The sequence below is a fragment of the Gouania willdenowi genome, chromosome 9, assembly GCF_900634775.1.
Source record: "Gouania willdenowi chromosome 9, fGouWil2.1, whole genome shotgun sequence".
Taxonomy (NCBI): domain Eukaryota; kingdom Metazoa; phylum Chordata; class Actinopteri; order Blenniiformes; family Gobiesocidae; genus Gouania; species Gouania willdenowi.
Window position 1 is genome coordinate 5,905,075 of NC_041052.1, and position 24,211 is coordinate 5,929,285.

The 24,211-nt window shown below is 40.0% G+C and overlaps 1 protein-coding gene across 4 annotated transcripts; it reads left to right on the forward strand.

Moving 5' to 3' along the window:
• The first annotated feature begins 1,500 nt into the window (after positions 1–1,500).
• Positions 1,501–23,761, forward strand: nsd3 (nuclear receptor binding SET domain protein 3). 4 transcript variants are annotated; one of them, XM_028457282.1, is made up of 25 exons: positions 1,501–1,864; positions 4,090–4,955; positions 6,530–6,784; positions 6,883–7,045; positions 7,147–7,301; positions 8,323–9,009; positions 9,086–9,251; positions 9,327–9,427; positions 9,991–10,036; positions 10,120–10,250; positions 10,331–10,456; positions 11,406–11,532; positions 11,619–11,819; positions 13,061–13,240; positions 14,995–15,141; positions 17,739–17,895; positions 19,903–20,105; positions 20,181–20,293; positions 20,673–20,819; positions 20,893–21,015; positions 21,389–21,505; positions 22,058–22,199; positions 22,282–22,388; positions 22,468–22,672; positions 23,371–23,761. In XM_028457282.1, exons 2-25 carry the CDS (start codon positions 4,134–4,136, stop codon positions 23,634–23,636), a joined length of 4,887 nt encoding a protein of 1,628 aa, XP_028313083.1. In that variant the 5' UTR covers positions 1,501–1,864; positions 4,090–4,133; the 3' UTR covers positions 23,637–23,761. The 4 variants fall into 4 exon arrangements, with proteins under 4 accessions (XP_028313083.1, XP_028313085.1, XP_028313084.1 ...); XM_028457284.1 differs by having other exon boundaries at positions 15,118–15,141; XM_028457283.1 differs by having other exon boundaries at positions 9,089–9,251.
• Positions 23,762–24,211: the final 450 nt, after the last annotated feature.

Consider the following 24,211-nt stretch of genomic DNA (forward strand, 5'->3'; position numbering starts at 1 on the left):
CTGAGCCTGATTCGCAGAGATATTTTAGGAACAGACACACACATACACACACGCACACAGATAGAGATTCCTTGCTTTTATAGATAATAATATATAATATATAGTTATGTGAGATGTTTACTGTATGTAATGAAACCGTGCCAAGATTTATTACCAAAAATGACTTTCTTGTGTAAAGACTCTTGGTCAAAGAAAACTGTTGACAGTCCTGGATTAAATGTGAAGTATACAACAGAGGCAGAGTGGGAGATCAGTTTATTTTTACCCTCTTTGGCTGTAGATCAGGCGATAAACCATCACAACCTCACATCACCTGTAAAACCCAACAGTTATTATAACTAATTTAACTAAATGTTCAATTTAAAAAATGCTGCTTTTTACTTGTATGTATATAATAAAGTGTTCAAGTTTAAAACAAGAATGCCTGCTTTACATTCGCCGTAGGTGTGGCTGTTAATGTTTTCTGTTTTCTTTTTGGTTATTTTCGGAATAACATTCTTTGCTAAATCCAGAAACACATTAAACTGTGTCTGCGTGTGTGGTCTGGCGCTGAGCTCACGTTGTAATTTAAATAGTGACCTATTTAACCAGTGGCACACTTCCGCATACGTCACTGATTTGCAACAACGCACGAAAAAAGTAAATAAGATTCATTGAAGACATCGATAACAATTGTACATTTTGTAAAACTGAAACTGAAAGCACAACTCATTTATTCCTAGGTTTTTCATACATTTGGGAAATAACTTCACAACTGTTTTCGCATAAAATCAACATTCGGAAAAAAACTATTACCTGTTTTGAATTTAATGGAAATAAACTATGTACTGTTATTAATCTCTATATATTTTTAGGGATATTTCACATTCATTTTGTTAAGTTGATCCTGACTGAGGTTGATTATTATTTTTAAGAAATACAAAATTCAAAATTCAACAAAGGTGAATTTGTTGAATATTAGTAACAATTCTTATTTTACACTGACTATCACTATAAGGCCTGCCACACTAGTGGTTCATTCCTTTTCCCTTTTCTGTTTTTTATCTGTTGATTATTTATTTTATATATATATATATATATATATATATATTGATGATGTACTGTATTTTTATAAACTGCAAACTTTGAATGCAGTAAAAAAAAAAAAAAAAAAGTTAAACGCACTTTAAATTGTGATCAGTGGCCATCAGTGTCAGTAAAAAATAAATTGAAAAATAAAAATTGACACAACATAGTGAGAAGTAGCAAAAACAACCTAAAATACCAATGTTTTTTTATTTTATTTATTTATTTATTTATTTTTAGCAGTAATACAAATGCACCTCTGATGGAGGAACATAATCATTGAAATTGGTTCCGTCGCAGTTAATAATATGGTAACGGAGTCAGTTCAGTTTTATTTTTGTGTTTCCAGCAGCCACCCTTTACTACCCGCAAACAGCGACGCATTCGGAAGATGGTCACCGTTTAAAATGGTCACCAGTTGAGCCTCGACACACCCACACAGAGTGGACCTGCCTTATTTACAGCGGGGTGGTTTTTGTCAGATGCAGATCTTGTTGTTTAGAGCAGAGGAGGACTGAGTGCTGTGAGTGTTTATGAGGACTGAAAGTAACCCAGGACCCGGACTAAAGGAGAGCCAGGCTCGGGGATTGGTTAGAGACCAGCAGCGTAACACCCCCTCCTCTCACTCGCTCTCTCTGTGTGTGGAGAATTGCGTTGAAACGAAAAAGCAAAAGGCCCGGGCTCCATCCTAGCCAGCATAGTGTATTATCCAGTGGGTTACCGTTGATTTCTCTACGTGTGGATTGAACGAGGACGCGCTGCTGGCTGGTGTATGTGTTTAGGATGGGACACGCTGAAGGTAGGACATCTTTTTTTTTTTTTTAATCCTCCTGCATCTTTAGCTGTTAAATATCTGCCCCCTCCACCCTTTCTCTGCCTGCTCTGGCCCCGTGTCTCCCGGTCCCTTTCCGCCACAACCATGCCGTTGTTTCCCCCTTTTTTCTGGATGCATTTTATCCCAGAGAGCCCCGGTGATGGAGGTTTAATCACGGCAGACAATTTGATTTAAAGGGGCACAGGCAGCCATATTGGCAGCTGCGGAGCGTTAGCCTAGCCAACATTAGCTCCCCCCGCTTTATCTCGCTCCATGTGTTGTACACATTGACGGATAAACAATACTATGTGTGTATTTAAACCCTATCCACCGTGTGCCTGCTTATGGTGCGGGTAACTGTGTCTGTCTGAGCGGTTTTCACGTCCACACCGAGCCGTTTGATGTGATGTAGCTCGAAGCTAACAAGGCAGGAAGCTGTGGGGCTCATTCAGCTCAAACATGTTGGTCTGCGCAGCCTTCCTTCCTTTCTTTCTGCAGCTGCAGCCAGATGTTTCTGCACATCTGAACCCTACAGTCGCACCACAGGTGTGACACTGCGGGTCAGTCACACACGTTTCACGGCCTGTTCACGCAGTAAAAGCAGTGTTCCATACTGTTCACAAAGCCTCCATCCTTCACTAAAGCAAACCACTGACTGCAGACTGACATTATTTTTGTTTTGTCTGTACCTGATGGGCTGTTATATTCCAAAATTCATATCAAATGCGGATTATTAAAAACCAACAACCATGCATTGGCATGAACAGAAAATGTCAAACTAAATAAAGCTAAATTTTGGTCAAATATGAATATATAAATTAAGTTGCATGTTCCAACTAAGAAACAATGTATGCAAATTACATGTTTAAAAGTTATTGCACATATAATTATATATTTTTATTCTTATTAGAATTAGATCGAGGGTTTTGTGGACAACCTGCTGCTCACACTTATTTATTAAGAAGCTCTATGCAATGACACCTCTAATATTAATGATGTATAGGCTTTATTTAGACATTCATTGATGATTTCATACTTCAACATTCTGACTCTTTACTCATCATTGGACTTGCTTTTAATTAAGAACACTTGAGTTGCAAATACCTGATTATGATCACCTGATGGTAATTGGGAAAAGTTCAGTCACATCCACCCTAATGATTAACCTTTCAAAGCATCGTTCACATCATGCTAGAAACGAGTGAGTATAGAACATTTTGACGTGAATAAAATATCAGCTTTTTTTGTTGGTCAGGATCCATTTCTGCATATATTAAATATGTATTTCTTTATATTAGATCAATGGTTCTCAAACTTTTTTGGCTCAAGCATCCCCTTTGTCTGACTACCACATTTTGCTCAGAATTATATGAAAAAATGACTGTAAAGCATAATGATGGAATGAATGAGTGATAACGCACCTTTTAATAAATCTCATTTTATAAATTAGTGGATTTACCGGAATAAAACAGTATTTAGTGCCTCCTGAATAGATTTATTTCTACAATTTTTATCACTTTTGGTTATCTCCCGCCTGGTGTGGGACCAAGACTGACCCTTGTATTTTCAGTATATGTTCTCTCTATCATTTTTAACAAAAAAAAAATATATATATTATAAATCCCCACTTTTTTCATGCTTTCATTTGTTAATTTTTCACACTCTCTCTCGTACCCTCTGTTGTGTCATCACGTATCCCTAGGGGTACACGTGCCTTCATTTGAGAAACTCTGTGCTAGATTATTTGTTTTCACTGCCTGTTTTGAAGTTGTAAGTGTTTTCCTCACAGGTTCTATCAAACGCTACCTCTGTGCGCTGGTGTTAAACTGTTTAAGTCGTGCAATTTTGTTATTTATTTTTCTTTCAAATCTCCAAATCAGCAGCTCACAAAGTCGACTGGAGAAAGAATATAATGTATAATAATATAACTTTTCATTTACTCAGACAACTTTTTTCAGGAAATGTACTTTTCTCTTTTTTGACTGCGCACTGTCAGTCTTCCTCAGAGGCCTCTTCTCCAGGCGGCAAAAATGCTTGGACAGTTTTTTTTATGACTTCTGTGTAACATTTCCAGCAAGTTCATTTCGTCTTCTTTTTTGAAATAATATGTTAAAAATATACTATTTAAATAAAAAAAGAGCGAGAATGTATTCAGAAAAGTTCTTCTTGTGAACAGGATTTTTAATGTTTTTCACTGTTTTTTCCAACAGGTCCAGTCAAAGAAAAAGACAGTTAAGGATGCAGGAGCCCAACAATGGATTTCTCCTTCTCTTTCATGCAAGGGATCATGGGAAATACAATTCAACAACCCCCTCAGCTCATTGACTCAGCCAACATCAGACAGGAAGGCACCTGCGACACCGGCAGTGACCCTGGTGAGGATGGTGGTCCCTCCTACGATGCTGCCCTGGATGCAGACTTTTCCTACCCGCCCTCGGCCTCCGAGGACATGCCGCAGGTCCCCAACGGCTACCCGCCGGGGCTGGGCATCTACGAGCCGCAGCCCAAGTTCTCCTTGTACTCGCAGTTCCCCAACGGCTCGGCCAACGGCTACGGAGCCATCCGGAGCTTCAGCGAGCACGGTCTCATGCCTGAGAGTACGGTCCTGAGAGGCCCTGGCCTCCAGGAGAGACCCCTGTCTCCGGTGTCCCCCCCTCTGCCCACGCACCACCCTCACCTCCACCATCACCACCATCAGCCCCATCACCACCACCACCACGCTCACCACTCCCACCTTTTTCACGCCAGCCAGCCTCACATACAGACACACACACACAGTCCTCCGTCCCAGACGCAGCCGCTGCCCCTCCAGCACCACCTCTCCCAAACGCCTCACATCATGACCCACAACCTGCCCCCTCCTCCCCCATTACACTTGCCCTCCTCCAGCCCTCCCCCCTCTCTGGTGGACAGTACCCCGTCATCTCAGCCCTCACACACCCCCTCCAACACCCCGGGTGGTGGGCTGAAGAAAACCAGCTCCCCAGAGATAAAGCTGAAGATCATAAAGACGTATCAGAACGGGAAGGAGCTGTTTGAATCAGCGCTGTGTGGAGATCTGCTGCAGGAACTGCAGGTAAGCTCTGCACAGTGCAAATATAAACACCAGAAAGCAACATGAAGTGGGATTATATTTTATGATGACGGGATGGGTTTTAACCTAACGGAGGTGGGCTTACAGTCGTTGGTTTTTTTTTTGCACTGTCTTGATTTATTTTTTATTTTTTTGGGAAAATGTATTTTTGAAGTGCTGAACACTGTAATGTCCACTTAGATTACTGCATAATCAGTTAATGTCCTTCAAACAATGACAACGTTCACAGCGAATCTCTACTCTGTTTGCTTTCTCTTCTTTAGTTTTCTAGCTATGTCCTCCATGTTAAATTTTTCAAATTTTTTAACTAAAGTAAAAATTATTATCAAATTGAGAAAAATACAATTTCAGCTCTTAATTGATTAATTTATGTATTTGGATCCCTATTAGTCACTACTAAAAGGTAATAACTACTAATCCTGGGTAATATGTTTAGCCTTCCTTTATTCAGACAAATGTTCCTCAAGAAATCGACTTTGATCTCTTGATTTCGACTGACAACTGCCAGTCTTTGTCAAAGGCGTCTGCTGAAAGCTCAACGTATTATTTAAAAAAAAAAAAAAAAAAGACTGAAAGAAACTTGCTGTAATTATTACAAGGAAACATCAAAGCAATCAGCTTTCTGACGAAGACTGGCAGTTGTCAATTTAAACAAAACACAAAATCAAAATTGTATAAAAACAATGAGTCAACAGCAATAAATTTACCAATAACAGTTATGTACAATATATCCTAAAAGAAAGTATTTTAAGTCTTTTTAAAAGACAGTTTGGCAATTTCTGTTTTTAACGATCGCTTGTTACATATTTTATAAAATTGAATATTTTTGACATGACAAAGACTGTTAGAAAAACAGAAATGTGTTTGACTTCTGTAGAATCCAGCCACCAACAGCCTTTTTAATGCTATTATGGAGTCATTCCTTGTAAGGTTTTGTGTAAGTGATTTACTGGCATTTTTTAACTCAATCTGTTTTAATCGAAATGCAATAACAGCATATGTTTTAAAGATATTAGTGGGGGGAAAAATACATTTCAATTCCTTAAAAGATAAATGACCTGAGAAGCTTTACAATATGTAATTTAGAAAATTGACGAGTAGAATTACTCCCTTAATTTACCTTTTTCCAAATGCTCTGATTTTTTTTCCCCCCTCACATATATCTCTGACAAAGAATGCTTGGATTAAGTAAAAAAAAAATACAAATACAAACTTTAAAAGCTGCTACTCCTGATAATTTCTTGTTAGATAATATCATCGTGTAGACCTCAAGCATCAAAGGTCATTTGCTTGGGAAAAAAATTACAGCTTGTAAAGTTTGTTTTTATCTTTACTAATGCAAATTGTTTGGATGTGGTTAAGGCTGGAAAATATCTGCATTTTTATCTTAAATAAGTATTAAACAACCTAAGTTAAATTCATATATTCAATGAAATGCATGTGCTCATCCTTTTGCATTATTTTTAGTTTTAATAGATTTGTTTAACCATAAGAAAAGGTTGTAGTCCCAGAAAAACTCCTCACCGCCACTTTTCTGTTTTTTGTTTGTTTGTTAGTCTCAGAAGAACGAGGCCACTCACATGCAGCGCAGGCATGAACGGAAAAAGGACAAAAGGAAAAAAAGTGCCCGACTGCTGCAGCTGCAGGTCCAGGATCAGAGTCTGGATCCTAGTCTGACACAGGCGGGTACCACGGCCCAGACAGAGGACGCCCACGTACAGCCCCCGCCATCATCGGGAGAAACGCCGCCACCAGCCACAGGGAAACCACCACCGAAGACCGTTATTAAAACTGAACCCAAGACGCCCAAGGCAAGAGCCCAGCACCTCAGCTTTCACATCTGTGGAACAATTTTTGCCTTTGTTTTGTTTAAATGAACTGACGAATAACTTATTGCAATCACGTTTAGGTCACCAAGGTCCATCACCCTTCAGTCATCCAAGAGACGGGCTTCTGTAAGGAGTTTGTCATCGGGGATCTGGTGTGGTCCAAAGTGGGCACCTACCCATGGTGGCCCTGCATGGTGTCCTCAGACCCACAGATGAAGGTTCACACTCGCATCAACACCAGAGGTGATTTTCTCATTCTCCCTGTTTTATTTTGTTGTTTTTCATCTGTTTTAGAAATGCACGAATGGGTTTGAAATTCTACTTTTTCTCCTCCGACTGTCCAGGTCACAGAGAGTACCACGTTCAGTTCTTTGGTAGTGTGGCTGAGCGAGCCTGGATCCATGAGAAGAGGATTGTGGTGTATCAGGGCAAACAGCAGTTTGATGAGCTTCAGGCTGAGACACTGCGCAAAGCTACAAACCCAGTAGAGAAACAGAAGGTGCGTTAGAATCAATCAAAGATTCAAACTTTTGGTTATTTTAGTAACAGTGTGTCATGCAGGTGTTTTTTTTTTTTTTGAAGTGAAAGTTTTATTTATATTCCTTGAACAAATTTGAAATTTTTTGTTGTTTTTCTGTTTTGAAGCATGTCACTTTCACTCTCAGACAGAAACAAATATAGAAATACAATAAATGGACCTGTAGTACCGAAACAAAAATGTAAAAAAAATTAAGTTTTTCTTTGAAAGTAATTCATTCTAATGCTTTTTATGATTATGATTAAGTTAATTCTTATTGCTGTGATTAGAACCATCAAAACAAATGAGCCTTTAGGGCAGGGTTTTTCAACTTTGGGGTCATGGCCCAATGTGGGGTTGCCTGGAAATAAAATGGGTCCCTTGAAATGTCTAGTAATAATAAAATAAAATAAATTATTGATTAAAATAATATTTTTACATTTTTAAATGTATTTATTTATTTTGCACAATTAAAAAACAATACACAGAAACAGACATACAGTGCAGAAAGTAAATATTTACAATAATTCAGTTGTACTGATACCTACAGTGTTTTCTTCAAAAGAGACCATCCCCATGCAAGTTTAAGCACAGTTAGCATTCCATTTTGGGAATGTCTTGGACAGGTTTCTCCAAAACCTGGGTGAACTAAGTAACAACTATATTTTATACTTTCAATTTCTGAAATATAATTTTAGTTCAAATAAAATGCAATATGAAAATATCTTGTTACTTTGTGCACCAGTACTTACTACTCTGTATTTGTAATGCAGTATAACAAATATAATGAAAATCTCATTTCAGAGAAAAAAGTTAAGATTAGTTATGCAAATGCAGCTCTATCCGGTAACTGTTTTCACCCCTGTGTTATTTTTGAAAACACACATAGTGAAAATTGCTCTTTGTTCGGACAAGATCAACTCCAGTAATCATTAGGGTTTAAGATCAGTTGAGCTAAAACGCTTTTACCATCTACATTTTTTCATTGAATTCTCTCCTCTAGCTTTTGAAGCCGATCCCTCAGCGAGAGCGTTCTCAGTGGGAGGTGGGTGTGGGCCATGCGGAGGATGCCTTTCCCATGACGCGTCAGGAGAGAATCGACAACTACACCTTCATTTATGTGGATCCAGAACCCGCCGAAGCCGCGCCCGAGAAGAAACCCATCATAAGAGCAGAAAGACGAAATCGTCGCTCCAGCGGCTCCATCAGCAAGAAGGAGGACGAGAGTGTGAAATCTCCAAGCAGAGAGCAACCGCCGCGCAGACAGCTGCCCAGGAGACAGTGCAGCGTGTCGCATACGGATGACAAGAAAAGCTCAGAAGGCTCGAATCAGGAGAAGAAGCAGAGGGCGGACCAGCGTAAGGCCAGTTCACCCAATGAGAACTCAGGTTCCGACACCCAGGAGCGACAGGACTCTCCACCTCCCGTCAGAGCCTGGAAAACAGCCGCTGCCAGAAAGCTGCTGCCTCTCTCCATCACAATGAAGAGGCTGAACGTGGAGATCACTAAGTGCGACTGGCCTCTCCTGCAGAAAAAAGCAGCACCTTCTCCAAAGAAGGAAAAAGAAGAAGAAGAAGAAGAGGAAGAGGAGGAGGAAGAAGAAGAAGAAGAGGATGATGAGGAGGAGGAGGAAGAAGAGGGAGTGGAAAGAGAGGCCAAGCAACCTGACCTGGGATACTGTTCACCTGAGGTTAGTGTTGTGCAGAACGAATTATGTAGCAGAGCCAGAGACGTCCTATGTGCGTGAGTTTAAGTGTTGGTTTCAGCAGGACAGCAGAGCTAAACCTGAGCCCAGTCCAGAGGAAGAGGAAGATGCAGATGAGGGAGAGGAGGAAGGGGAGGAGAGGAGAGGCTCCCCCGCCAGTCAGCAGAGCGAAGATGGAGGCCAGCAGCAGACCTCCTCACCTGGCTCTCAGCACAACAGCCCCCAAGGTGGGTGGGACTGACGATGCGGCATGGAGTGGTTGGGTAACTAGAATATGATGGTGGAACATTTTCTGTCCACAGCGTCTCAGGAGAGGAAGCTACAGCGGCGTTCAGTCAGGAGCCGATCAGAGTCGGAGAGAGGAAATGATCCCGTCCCAAAGAAGAAAACTAAAAAGGAACAGGTAACGGTTTTCACATGCCTCAAACATAAACAGCATAGAGCAGGGGTGGGTCTTGTGTTCCTCACATTAAAGTGGACAAAAGTAGTTTGAAGAATCAAATCAGTGATCTGTCTCGCCAATATTTAAAAAAAAAAAAAAAACAATACAAAGTAGCAGCGGCGGCAGCAAAAACTATAGATCTGAGGCAAAATCCTTTATTCAATACAGGAATGTCATGTCAACACGTTTCATCTCACAGTCTTCATCAGGACATGATTAAAACAAGTAAAAACAGGTGCTTATGTGCTGTGTAAAAGAGATCATGTGACAATCATGTGACCAAAAAGCATAAAAAACATACATTTACAGGCAAGCATTAAACAATAAACATATTGTAGAAGTAAAATAACAAATAATTAATTTGGGAGTGGGAGCCTTCCAAATTATAGTAGATGTATAATTAGATCAAGAGATGTTTCCCTCTTTAAAAAACTTTTACTATCTTTACTTTTTTATGTTTGAATTAGTTATCACGTCAATAAAATGGTATAAAAGCTCATGTTTCACCTCCTGTATCGTCTCAGGCTGAGATGGCTCCAGAGACCACACTTCGCACAGGCTCACAGAAAGGTATAGATCTGATAAACCACTTCACTCATCTGATCGTGGTTTCTTTGGTGAATGAGGATGTTTTCTATGTATTTCTTCTTTAGGAGCCAGTGAGATCTCAGATGCCTGTAAACCTCTGAAGAAGCGAAGCAGAGCCTCTACTGACGTTGAGATGGCTTCATCTCAGTACAGAGACACCTCAGATTCTGACTCCAGAGGCCTGAATGATCCACAGGTAGTCTTAATATTAATAATAATATGTGAAGGGTGAGTTTTTGGATGCTGCAGGTTCATGTTGTTGCTTTTCTGCTTCAGGGTTTATTTGGGAAGAGTCTGGACAGTCCAGCAGCAGCAGATGCAGACGCGTCAGACACTCAGTCTGTGGACTCTGGCTTGTCTCGTCAGGACAGTAACTCTGGAAAAAGGGACACTGTATGCCAGGTCAGTGACGGTCACAGCTACAGTAGTTCCCAACCTTTTTTGGATCGTTCTATTTCTAGCGACCCCAAAGATTTTTTTTTTTCTACAATTAGTTTTTAACTCATTCAGTTCCAGCCATTTTCAAAATTTCTACCCCCTCAGTGCCAGCCGTTTTAGAGCATTTTGACACATTTTTAAAGACCCACAGAATATTTTGTACTATGACAAATCGCCAGTTTGTGACAAAAACTGGCGATTTTTGTGCGATCATTCTGCACACACGCAACTTCCTCCTTATCCCGAGTGTCAGAGCTTGCCCCGTTTTTTGATTGTTTTCTCTCACCATCGCCACACTCTCAATAGTTCACTTAGTTCTACACATGCTTCTACAAGTGTGAGCTGGTGGGAACTTCAGCATCAACTCTCGTAGCGCCTTTTTCTGTCTTGTAAAGTCCTTTCCTCTCCCTCTGAGCTCTGGCCATAATGGCTAATCTCTCATCCAAAGGTGCTGCTACCACCTACATGTCACCAGTTGGTCACTACATCATTGTACAAGTTAGATATTCACCGGAGAGCTTTGTCATACTGTCTCCTAGCAACCTTAGCTGAAAAACACAATTCACGTCTATAGACATGAATGGCACTGAATGAGTTAATCATGTTTGTTATACTGTGTAACAAATACAGAGTAACCAGGAATTGTGCACAAAGTTAACAGATGTGCCAGCTCAGATATTTTAGTACTGTATTTTATTTATTTCATATGTTTTAAATTTATATTTGAGAAAGTGAAAGTACAGAATACAGTGTGTGGTTTTCATTTGAAAAAGAATATATATATATATATATATATATATATATATATATATAATTATTAGACATTTCAGGCGACCCCACATGGGGTCATGACCCCAAGGTTGAAAAACACTGCATTAAGCTATGTGATCCCCTGACCTTTGTTTCTGTGTAGATCTGTGAGGTGTATGGAGAAGGGTTGGTGGTGTGTGAAGGCGAATGTAACCGACAATTTCATTTGGAGTGTCTCGGCCTGTCATCCTTACCTGAAGGCAGATATAGCTGCATGGAATGTAGGAATGGTGGGTGTCGTTATGTACCATTATATCTTACACAATGGGTTAAAATGTTTAATACAGTAAACTTATGTTTTTCTTTTCTTCTCCAGGTAATCATCCCTGCTTCAGCTGCAAAACAGCGAGTCGCGAGGTAACGAGGTGCTCCGTGTCAGGATGTGGATGTTACTACCACGAGGAGTGTGTGCGTAAGCTCCCGGGCACCACTAACAACCCGGGTGGAGGTTTCTGCTGCCCTCAGCATATCTGCTCCACCTGCTGCTTGGAGAGGGACCAGCAACGAGCCTGTAAAGGTAAAGAAGCCTCTTCACTGGTTTGAATAATGGCAGTGGCGGGCCGTGCCTTTCACACCTGGACCTTCAGTGAGGTCCTACACCAGTCAACCCCAATTAGATTATCCGTCTGGACCGTACCAACCCTGACTCTACTTCACAAACTGTCATCATTACATGGAAAAAAGTGTGATTGATGGGTTGTTTGTCGTGTCACTGCAGTTTTTAACATTGTTGCCACTTCCTCATGTGACGCATTAAAAACAGCTGGTATCCCAGGTGTGAACAGCTGGTATCCCAGGTGTGAACTGACACGGGGGCTTTTATTTTGAAAGTCCATTTTTAGTACCGGTGTCATGTACTGAGTTTTGCCCAAAAAAAAATTATAATTTTTGTTTATTTTTGTTTTCTAAGTGAACGGACACATGTTTTATTTGTTTATTGGATTATGTTGGGGTTAGGGTTATAATCTCAGTACGGAGGTAAACTCAGAAGGTGACACCGTTATTTTTTTTTCTTTTTTTTTTTCCTTTCTGTTTCCAAAAAGCAGCAGGCACACAAGAGCCAACTCGAAAGCTGATTGGTTAACACAAAGCTTCCCAACCTTTTTCGGGTCGTGACCCCATTTTGATGTCACAAATTTCTGGCCCCCAAGAGACTTTATTTTTTTCTTCCGAGAGTTAGTTTTTAAACATGTTTCTTAAAGTGTGTTACAAATCTAGATATTTTTATACTATATTTTATTTGAACTAGATTTATATTATGAGAAAGGTTTAGTATAGAATTTAGTTGTTTGATATTTATTGTGTGTGATGTGTTAATTTGATAAAGAAAGTTAAAAATAAGATTTTTTTTATTTATTCTTAAACAATTATTACTAGACATTTCAGGCGACCCCACATACGGTTGGAAAAACCTTGGTTTAACACCAGGTTTAGTTTAATATCCATTCACTCTAAGCTACAGGTGGCTGCGCTGTTGATTCTCAAAGCCTGAGGGCAGATTTTAGTAGCCTGGCAACACACTCAATGGCTGAATATGATTGGATAAAAGCTCTATTATAAAGGCCAGCCCCTCAAATCTCAACCTAAGGCTGGATGCAGAACAACTAAGAGGAAAGCTATGAATCGAAGAGTATAACTATGAGAAATTATTTAATACTTATTTGTGGAAAAATATATCAAATGTAATTTTGATTGTTATAATATCCCAGTTCCTGAACCAGATGTGTGTGTGGCTGTGCTAATGTTCCCTCCCTCCAGGTCGGCTCATTCGGTGCATCCGCTGCCCGTTGGCCTATCACACGGGCGACGGCTGTGTGGCCGCCGGCAGCGTCATCATCACCCACCACATCATGATCTGCAGCAACCACGGCAGCGCCAAAAGGAACGGCCTGCTGACGTCACCCGTCAATGTGGGATGGTGCTTTCTCTGCGCCAGAGGTAAGCTCATTCAGCTGCACACATTACCCACAATCCTTCCTGACAGTAAGCCAAACCAGACAAACACACACGAGTCCTCACACTAGGTTTTCATGTGACGGTCTGACCTCATCTGTGTGACGAATGACTTTGTGACTTGACACTCCGAGCGTCCACAGCACCTGCTCTGACCTTTGGAAGTGTTTCTACTGGACCTCATAGACTGTTAGATCTGATTTAAACCTCCTGTGCTGTTTGGATGATTCATGTTTATCTATCTCCGTGTTACATGGTAACTAACTAATGGTGTGAATGATTCAGGCGGTCACACTGCACTCCACTTAAATAAACCAAATGTGTCCATGATCGATACGAAGCAGGAAAAAACCCTGAGTCAGCTTAGAACCCAATGTTGACTAAAAGTAGAGTGCACCTGTGGCCTCGTGGTGTCAGGACAAAACATTTGTTTTTGCTCTGTCGTTTGTTTATGGGAGTGTGGCAGGGTTGGGATTAATTACATTTTTTAATTACAACTCAATTACAATCACAGTGAGCATTATTTCCAATTACTATTGAAATTACAATTATTATTACCCCCGTGAAAGTCAATTATAATTACGTTCTGAATTACAAAAGTGAAATTACACTTAAAAACAATTACTGAGCCTGAAATAAATAACCCCATAAAACAGTGGTTCCCAACCTTCTTCGAGTCGTGACCCCATTTTGATTTCTGGCGACCCCGGGAACTTTTTCTTTTCTTTCTAAAATTAATTTTTGATCATGTTTATTAGAGTGTGTTAGAAATACAGAGTATCGACAAGATATTTTTATACTGCATTTTATTTGAACTATATATTTGAGATAGTTTAAGTATAGAATACAGTTGTTTTATATTTATTGTGTTAATATGAAAAAAAAGACAAAAAAATTTAATCAGTAATAACCAATTATTACTAGTAATTTCAGACAACCCCATTTTAATTCTGGGTGACCCCAAGGTTGAAAAACACTGCCATAAAATGTAACTTTCCTCCTGTGTTAGATTTTTATTTTAGCATCTCTTATGATAACAGGTCAGTTTTAACCCATGTCTTAAATCAGAAATAAAATACATTATTCAGCATCCAATTTTTTTAATCTCCTGGTTACCTTGTCAGGCTTCCTAATCAATGAAAATACCGACATTAATAACCCCTCGATTTTATGTTTTTCTAAATGGTAAAATGATCCTTAGTAGAACAGGTAGTGGGCAAAGTTTATACAAAACTTATGTTTATAAATGTTAACTACAGATGTGTAAGCCATAGAACTGTAACATTGTTCCCCAGGTTTGCATTTAGTTGTAATTGACAGTTTTTTTAGCATTTCCATGTTAATTACAAGTCAATTATCTGAACTCAATTTCATTTCACTTATGATTACAACAGATTTTTACAATATAATTATAACATTATTGTAATTAATTTTCAATTACATGATAACAAATTTAATTGACCCCAACCCTGTGTGTGTGTGTGTGTGTGTGTGTGTGTGTGTGTGTGTGTGTGTGTGTGTGTGTGTGTGTGTGTGTGTGTGTGTGTGTGTGTGTGTGTGTGTGTGTGTGTGTGTGTGTGTGTGTGTGTGTGTGTGTGTGTGTGTGTGTGTGTGTGTGTGTGTGTGTGTGTGTGTGTGTGTGTGTGTGTGTGTGTGTCTTTCATTTTTTTGTGAAATTTTCGGGTAACCTTGGCGTTGGATTGCGGCTCACCCCGTCTCTTCTTGTGTGTCTTGTGTAGGGCTGTTAGTGCAAGACCTTACTGACACCATATTAAGTTCATATGCCTATAAGTCCCACTACCTTCTGACTGAGTCAAATCGTGCTGAGTTGAAATTACCTATGATTCCCTCTCCTTCGTCAGCTACCAAAAAGAATGTTGGGAAAGGTAACTGAACCGTTTTTCCTATTCTTCTTTGTCCCACTGCTTTATGTATGTCGTGCCTGCTTCCTCTCTGACCCCTTTTATGTGCACATCTTTCATTTCAAAAGCCTCAAAGTGCCGAGTTGATTAACTAACGAAGCTTGCCGTTAATTCCAACGCAGAGTGGCTTTGTAGTGACTTCTTAGGCAAAGTGTCTCAACATTGTTCTGTGGGCCTCATGCAAGAACTTCATCTGTTTTGTGAACTTGTGTTGTTATTTGGTCATAATAACACATTTATTTAGACTTATAGTCAAAGCCATTAATTAAATCATCTAGGAAGATTAATTTAGAGATTATTATCTCAACGTCATTCTGTCATGACTGACTGAGACAGTGGAAAAGAAACCAAAAATCAACCCTTTTTTTTTTTTTTTTTTTTTTTTTACTAGGTGTTGACAAGCCTGAAACACACACTTTATGAGAGTATTTTTTTCTCTGTGCATGATCACAATTAAGAATTTCCAGAGCTGATATCAATATTTGCAGAATATTTTGGTCTGCATATAAAATCTCGGATATTAGCACTCCAATACATAATTGTTTTAATTTTTTGTTTTTCAGGGTCTTTTAATTTTTATTCTATTAAATTGTAGAATATGCTCATGTTTGTAAAACTAGTGATTGTTTTTCACTTTTAAAATATAAAATTATGTTTTTATTCAATTATTGATCCATAAATCCATATATGATTTTTCAAGGTCTTTTTATTTATTTATTTATTTATTTATTTATTTATTCTATTTAATTGTAGAATATGCTCATGTTTAAGTTATAGCTTATTTTATATTAATATACTTGTTTTAGGAGTCGCTGCGTTTGTTACTTCTAATCTGAGGTTTGCCAGTCCGAATCTCTCTCGGGCCATTATTATGGGATGTTGAGCAAGTCCCTTAACCCCCCACTGCTCCCGGGGCGCTACACAGTGTCTGCCCACTGCTCCTTAGGGCTGTGTTAAATGCAGAGATTGAATTGCCCCTCGGGGACAAATAAAGTTTCTTTCTTACAAGTTCCTTTTGTCTTGTTTTTAAATAATATGTTAATGTTTCAAAAAGTTGTCTGAAGATCCGAGTAAATTTCCTGAAAAGAAGTTGTTTGAATAAATTAAACTTTAACATATTAATCAAAAAGAAGAAAAAAACCTTGCTAAAATCATTATGTGGAAGTCAAGGACACATCACACTGATCCACAGATGCCTCTGAAGAAGACTGGCAGTTGACAGTTGAAATATGTCAGGAAATCATAGTAAATTTCCTGAAAAAATGTTGTCTGAATAAATTGAACCTTAACTTATTATACAATTATACTTACTTATATAATTATACCGTGTATCACCATTTTGAGAAAAAATATGAAGATCTGATTTATTTTTTTTGTCCATATTGCCCAGCCCTAGTTGTATCTGCCTTATAGATAAACTGACAGGTTCCATTCTCTTTACAATGTGTCAACAACAGGGAACACACAGTTGGTGGTTCTTGCACGAGGCCCGTTTAGTGATTGGCTGAGCTTCATTAATCAGAGTATAAACATTAGCATTAATCCTAGTGTGGGAACTATGATGAGGCCTGCCTTGTTCCTGTGTGACGTCTGATCCAACAGGTTCTGGGTCAGTTCAGGGTCGCTGTGCTGCTTCTCTGCTTAACACTCAAGGCTTGAGTTTGATTTGAAAGGATTTCTCCAGCCTCTCCCCGTCTCGCTGGCTGCTGCTGCTGCTAAGTTTGGATTTTTCCGACTGAGCTTTTTTTTTTTTTTGCCTTCCCTGATTTTTCTCAAACTTTGACCTGCCTTGGATGGAATACGAATCTTATTTGATTACGATCAGAAAAACAACCACAGAATTTCCTGTTTTTTTTTTTTCTATTTGTGAAGTAATAATCTCGATGTTTTTGATTTTTAAAAACATCGATCAGCATTTAAACACGATTCCATGCAAGCTGGTCCGTGCAGGATGGCACGTGTTGGATGAAAGCAGCTACACTGGCAGGAGTGCATGTCTGCTTTCTGCCAATAATACCTTTTTTCCCCTCCAGTCCAACCCTGACTCATTGTTGACCTGCTGGCTGATTTAATTTTGGTGCTGCCGCATGTTTTTCCCCTTTAGTCTGGTCTGGGTACAGTGCTCTGAATCTGATTGTCAGACACGCTGATAAACAAACAATAAAACCTGTGAAGCCTTTCAAGAGTGTTTCCAGCAATTCTAATTCAGACAAGCAAGACCTTTCTTTTCTTATAAATGTGTGACTGTGATTGCTTCAGATATGAGGAGGTCTTTATTTTTTTATTCTCTCCACAGTTTCATCTCATTTGTTTTGTATTTTAATTTGATTTAGTAGCTTCTGATCCTCACACTCCCGTCAGGCTTGTCTGCAAATGAGATTCAGAGTTTGTCCAGGTGTTAAGGAGCATCACCTAATCATACACTCCTCCTCCTCTCTCTGCATACTCATTCTCACAATGCATGCACACGCAACACACACACACGCACACATAAACACGCACACACACACCTGCATACAACTCTCACGACACGTCATACACACCCTTCCACATGAATGTAGGAGGCAAGTTGCTGTGCTGCGACTCATGCCCAGCTTCCTTCCACCCGGAGTGTCTGGAGATGGAGATGCCCGAGGGCGCCTGGTCCTGCACTGACTGCAGGGCGGGGAAGAAGCCTCACTACAAACAGATTGTCTGGGTCAAACTCGGCAACTACAGGTACGCAGAAAGCACCTTTTTTTGGACTCCAGAGGCTCGTGAACCTGACATTTCGTTGTACATTCTTTATTTAAAGTGTAAATACACCCCCAGGTTTTTGCTGACCTGCCACTAGGGGGAAATTTTGAAAATATCTTGATTACGGGCGTTTTCTCTTAAAGTAGTTAAGACACGCCCAGTAACAGCAGCCCCACCCACTAGGGCCGCACAATTAATCAAATTTGAATTTTGGTCACGATTTTGGTTTCCACGATTAAATAAATCTGATCGTTTGCCATATTTACATTTAAAATATGGGCTCTGCACTCTGTAATAATCTATTTATTTTGTTACATTTTAACGTCTTGGGTCAATTTTTTTAAAATTTCTTTTAGTATAATTCTTATTTAAAGCTTCATTTTGCACTGTAAACTGTACACATAGTTTGTTTAAAAGTACTGTAATAAAAAAACAGATTTTTTTTCCCCCCTAACTTGATAAAGGATTGTGATTATAATCGTGATCAATATTGATCAAAATAATCGCGATTGTCATTTTGGCCGTAATCGTGCAGCCCTACTGCCCCCACAGCGCTGCACAGTTCTGCATGGATCTGTCAATCAATGCTCACTGAGGGCTGTGAGAGAAGGAAACCAGTCCCTCCTCCCATCTCTTATAGGAGGGGTGGGGCACACAGTGATGGTTAGTGACGTCACTGATTTAATATCAGCCAATATCAAAGTTCAAATGCAATAGCCAGCTTTCATCCTATAGAGGTCAGTCACTTTTATAACTAAAAACGCTAAATTTAAATGCTTAGACTAAAATGTGGGACTAGGATCAATAAACTACATTATTTCATACCTATTCATATGTGTATTCAACAGAATAAACTGGTTTTAGGATGTACTTAGACTTTTAAAAAAAGGCTTTTGGGATATTTTTCTAATTAAGAGTTTTTATTTCTTATTTATTACAGAACTGGAGGTCTCAAGTTTGCACTTGAAGTATATTTTTGTGCTGGTTCCATTTATAGCAGAATCAGAAACTTCATCAATCTGCTTTCATTTTCACTTCAACGCTGACTTTAAGAACCTCACACTGTAAATTAAAGGTTTAATCAAATATACTTATACATATATATATATTATTTATAATACAATATACATCAAACACAATGCTGAGTTTCAGGGTGTTTAGGGAGGACTGCCATCACCGACTGGGTTACATTATCATTTATTTTTTCCTAATCAATCACAGTCAGCTCGTGAAAATTCTAAAAAAAAAATTTTTTTTTAATGTAGCTTTAATAAGAACAATTTTTCATTTCAATGGCTTAAAGCACACATGTCAAACTCAAGGCCCGGGGTCCAAATCCGGCCCTTTAAAGCATCCAATTCGGCCCGCAGCAGAAAGCAAAAGAGTCAGAGAAACCATGAAACATTGTGTAATTTACCAGCTAATTCAGTTCTACATCTCTGTTAATTTTTTCCAAATGAAACTAATTCAATGAAACTCCACAATATTAGCAGGGCCTACATTTTTCCTCATGCTTATCACATGATGGCAGTCATTTTTAATCTCAAATTGCTTAAAGAACTCCATTTTTTCCAAATCCTGCAATTTTCTTCAAATTATTCCACAAAAATTCCCGTTACATAAAAATGGGTCACAAAATTAAATAAATTGAATGTGAAGATCCTGCAGTCACTGAAATCTGTCACTTATTGCTTTGATATTATCAGTGTCGTACATATTTTATCATTTATTTATACGTGGAAGTGCAAACTAGAGCCCAATATTGATTAAATCACTCATTTTCCAGCCTAAAATCTGCGGCCCACTTGAGATAAACTGCTCCATATTTGGCCCCTTAACTAAAACTATTTTGACACCCTGTAGTAGAAGCAATTGCCTTATAGCCTTTGTAAATTGCTTCTGTTATGAAAGTAGTGCTTGTAATATATCCTGTTTTCTCCACTGCACTGTTCTCTGAATAAACACTGATTGGGTGTTTCTCTTCATCAGGTGGTGGCCAGCAGAGATCTGCAACCCTCGCTTGGTGCCGTCAAACATTCAGAGCCTTCGCCACGACGTCGGCGACTTCCCCGTCTTCTTCTTTGGTTCCCACGACTACTACTGGATCAACCAAGGCCGCGTCTTCCCTTACGTAGAGAACGACAAGAACTTTGTCACTGGTCAGATCAACATTAACAAAACCTTCAAGAAAGGTAACGCTTAATCCTACTTCAGCACTCACTGGGTGGTGTTCAGTACTGTTTTAAACTCACCTTTTTTAATTCTAGCTTTAGAAGAAGCAGCTCGGCGGTTCCAGGAGCTAAAGGCCCAGAGGGAGAGCAGGGAGGCTTTGGAGCAGGAACGCAACTCACGCAAACCTCCCCCCTACAAACTGATTAAGGTATGGTCAGCTCTAAATCCATGGAAGGCAGAGTTGTGCTCAATTATAATTGTAATCACGTAATTGATCATTAATTACAATTATAATTTTTAATAATTCAGATAATTGACTTCTATAAAAACTGTTTTATGGAAATATTTATTTCAGGCTCATTAGTTGTGATTAATTGTAATTGAGAATGTAACTGTAATTGACTTTCAGAAGAAAAATAATAATTATAATTTAAAAATGCCAGTAAGCATAATCATAATTGAGTTGTAATTGAACATGGTTAATTGAAGGCATTAGTTGAAAAATGTAATTGATCCCAACCATGGTTGAAGGTCATCAGTGTGTTCACTCATCCTGGGTATTTTTTTTTCTTCTTTTTTTGCTTTAGTCCAACAAGCCGGTGGGAAAAGTGCAAATGCACATGGCGGACTTGTCAGAAATCCCGCGGTGCAACTGTAGAGCAACAGAAGAGCATCCGTGCAGCCTGGACTCCCAGTGTCTGAACCGCATGCTGCAGTACGAGTGTCACCCACAGGTCTGTGTGCTGACCTAGCTCTGGATTTCATTCTGTTTGAAAGGGAAACCTAACCTCTGCTCTTTATTCTCAGGTTTGTTCTGCAGGAGAGAACTGTGAGAATCAGTGTTTCTCAAAGCGTCTGTATGCAGAAACCGAAGTGATACGGACAGAAGGGCGTGGCTGGGGTCTCAGGACCAACCAGGCTCTCAGGAAGGTGATGCCTTAATGGTTTTATTTACATTAAAGCTCATTATCAAGTTCTCTCAGAGTTTCTGAATAATTCTGCATAACAGATCATAAAATGTGTATTTTTTTAAAAAAGTAGGAAGTTAAAATGTTGTGCACGATTTCCAGTTTCAGATTTTTTGGTTTTTTTTGTGTAGAGACGGCTGGATGAAGTGTGATAAAGGCACAAAGCCTTTCACTGAACATCACAGAGCTTTTAAAGTTGATAAACACACCACGACATGACAGTTGATTTCACAGAAGCTCTGAGCCTTCGTTTGAATTCTTTTTGTTTGACTAAAACTTTTATTTTTAGCCTGTTTTGTTGCATTAAATGTGTTCTCTGTGCTTTTTGTGTTCAGGGAGACTTTGTGATTGAGTATGTCGGAGAGGTGATAGATTCAGACGAGTGCCAGCAGCGAATCAAACGAGCTCATGAGAATCATGTGACCAACTTCTACATGCTCACGCTAACCAAGGTACCATCAGTTGAGCTTTGGGTCAGTTTGATATCAAGTGGGCCGTTCCTGGAAAAATCCTGTTTTTCTTTTTTTCCTGGAGAAAATGAGCAATTTACAACAGTATTGTGTCCGAGTTTCCATTTCCTCGTAAAAAAAAAAACTAACTTAGAATATCCTAAATGTAAAGCATTCAGTCCCAAATGTCAGTACGTCGAAGGTTAACATTTCTGAAGCTCTTTGGCTTAATTTCTAAGAAATGATGATATAATTTATGTGAATTCTGTGGTGTTTTTGTGAGAAATGGAAACCAAATCAAATATTACTGCAGACATGTATTATGCAGACAGAAATTGCAAGTGCAATTTTTGTGACGTTAAATTGAATTTGGAGGCACTGACATCTACAGCTGATGAGGTGATTTACATAATGATTAATGTTTTTGTTGTAATTTTAACTTTGAATACTTTTTTCCACTGGATGAACCAGGAGTTTGAGCTCAGTTTGTCTAAATGCAGTGATTACAGTAAGTTTGCTCTAACTTCCTCACTGAACACCTGTCTGTCTCCTCAGGATCGTGTCATCGACGCGGGCCCCAAAGGAAACTCCTCCCGGTTCATAAACCATAGCTGTAGCCCAAACTGTGAAACTCAGAAATGGACGGTAAACGGGGACGTCCGCATCGGACTCTTCACGCTGTGTGACATCGAGCCCGGTGAGCTCACGTCACGTTTCTGTCTTAGTGCTGTGTATAACATGGTAACCAAGCTGACTGGTGCCTTTTGCTTGTTCTGCAGGCACAGAGTTGACGTTCCACTACAACCTGCACTGTGTGGGCAACAGGAGAACGTCGTGTCACTGCGGCTCAGACAACTGCTCTGGGTACCTTGGGGTGCAGCCCACGGTGACCACATTTCACTTCTTTCAGCTGCAAACACTTGTAACTCGTCCCTGAGGCTGAAGTTAACACTTTGTTCCTTCAGAGCGCTGTGGTGATGGAGAAAGAGGAGAAGGCGAGGAACGCCAAAATGAAGCCGAAGAAGAGGAAGCTGCAGCTGGAGAGCAAACACACACACGAGTTCTTCTGTTTCTGCTGTGGAGAAGGAGGCGAGCTGGTGATGTGTGACAGGAAGGACTGTCCTAAAGCCTATCACCTGCTGTGTCTCAACCTCAACAAGCCTCCCTACGGTACTAACAACACCTGTGATTGGCTCACTGATGCACATGGGGCCTGGCATGGAAACATGTATTTTCCAAAGGGATGGAACACATGAGGAGCTATATTTCAGGAGCAATTTATCCATTTGTTGATCTTAAAAATCATACCAATTAGCAGCTTCGGCCTTTTCTCTTTTAATCTCATCGTCTGTGACAATGAGTGGTAATTACATTTTTTTGCTACATTACTCCCATTTCTGCCACTTCCTCATCAAATGTCAGTGCCTTTTCTGCACATTTTTCACACTTTCCCACCGCACCGGTTGGTCACGGTAAAGTGTGTGCGTGTGTGTGTCTGCTAATGATCACTGGACTGAAAGCGTTAAAGTGTTCAGACGTAAGTGTCTGGTGTTACAGAGGAAGGCTGATCACCTGTAGGAGATCCAGCACACAGAGCTTTGACAGGTGGTGAACAACATGTGTCTGACTCAGGTTAGATCATGTGTGAATATTTTGCATTATTTTAGTGGTGTGCCTAATAAATCCTTAGAATCTAAAGCATCAACTATGTAGAAACGTACGTACGCCACATTTCTACGCTCACTCCAGTTTCTGTCAAATTGAAGACTGAGTAACATTCAACAAACTTGTTAAAAAGCCATCCTTGTGTGTTTCTGATATCAGTTGTAACTAAAACAGTGTCTATAACGTCTGCCCCTCCCCCACAGGGCGATGGGAGTGTCCGTGGCACGACTGCACCATCTGCGGGGTCCCGTCCTCGTCTTTTTGCGACTTCTGCCCACGCTCGTTCTGCCAGGACCACAAGGCGGGGGCTCTGACCCCCTCAGCCCTGGAGGAGCGGCCCTGCTGCTCCAATCACGACCCGCTCAGTCCCCTGGGCTCCAACTCCAGCTCCACCCAGCAGCGCCGCTCTGGTCTCAGCCCCGTCAGGGTCAAAGAGGAACCTGAGGGGGGCCAGCTGACTGTGGAGTGACATCACAGACCCCCGCACCTCCCCCCTCCCCTATATGTGTCCTTCCCTGTGAGTTTGTGCTGTGGACCTTGATGCTAATTGGGACAAGAACAGCGGCAGAATTAACCTCCCCCCCCCCACTTCTCCACACTCTGCAGCTCGCTGTTCTACAGACACAACCTCAGCACGCTTTAGTTTTTCCTCGTTTGTTTACAGCTGTGGAGGATTTGGGTGTTTGAAGAACCCTGTGAGAGAAAAGCGACGGAATAGAGGAGGAAGAGGAGATTTGAAGCTGCTGCTGCTACTCGTCTCCATGGATACCTGCTTCACTGAGCTAAGCAGCTTCTCTCCATCATCCGATTCCGTCCGTTTTGTTCTCCGACAGGAAAAAAAGGAGCCGTTTTTAGTGCAATTTTAGTTTTCCAGGACCCACACTACATTCCAACCTTCCTTCCTTCCTTCGACATGTTTTTATTCTACTTCCAGGTAGAGATGAATATAATTATATACAATATCTATGTTTGTTAATGTTTACAGACAGATGATCTCACTTCATCCTGGTGAGTGGTGTATTACGTTTGTTTCGGTGTTTAATC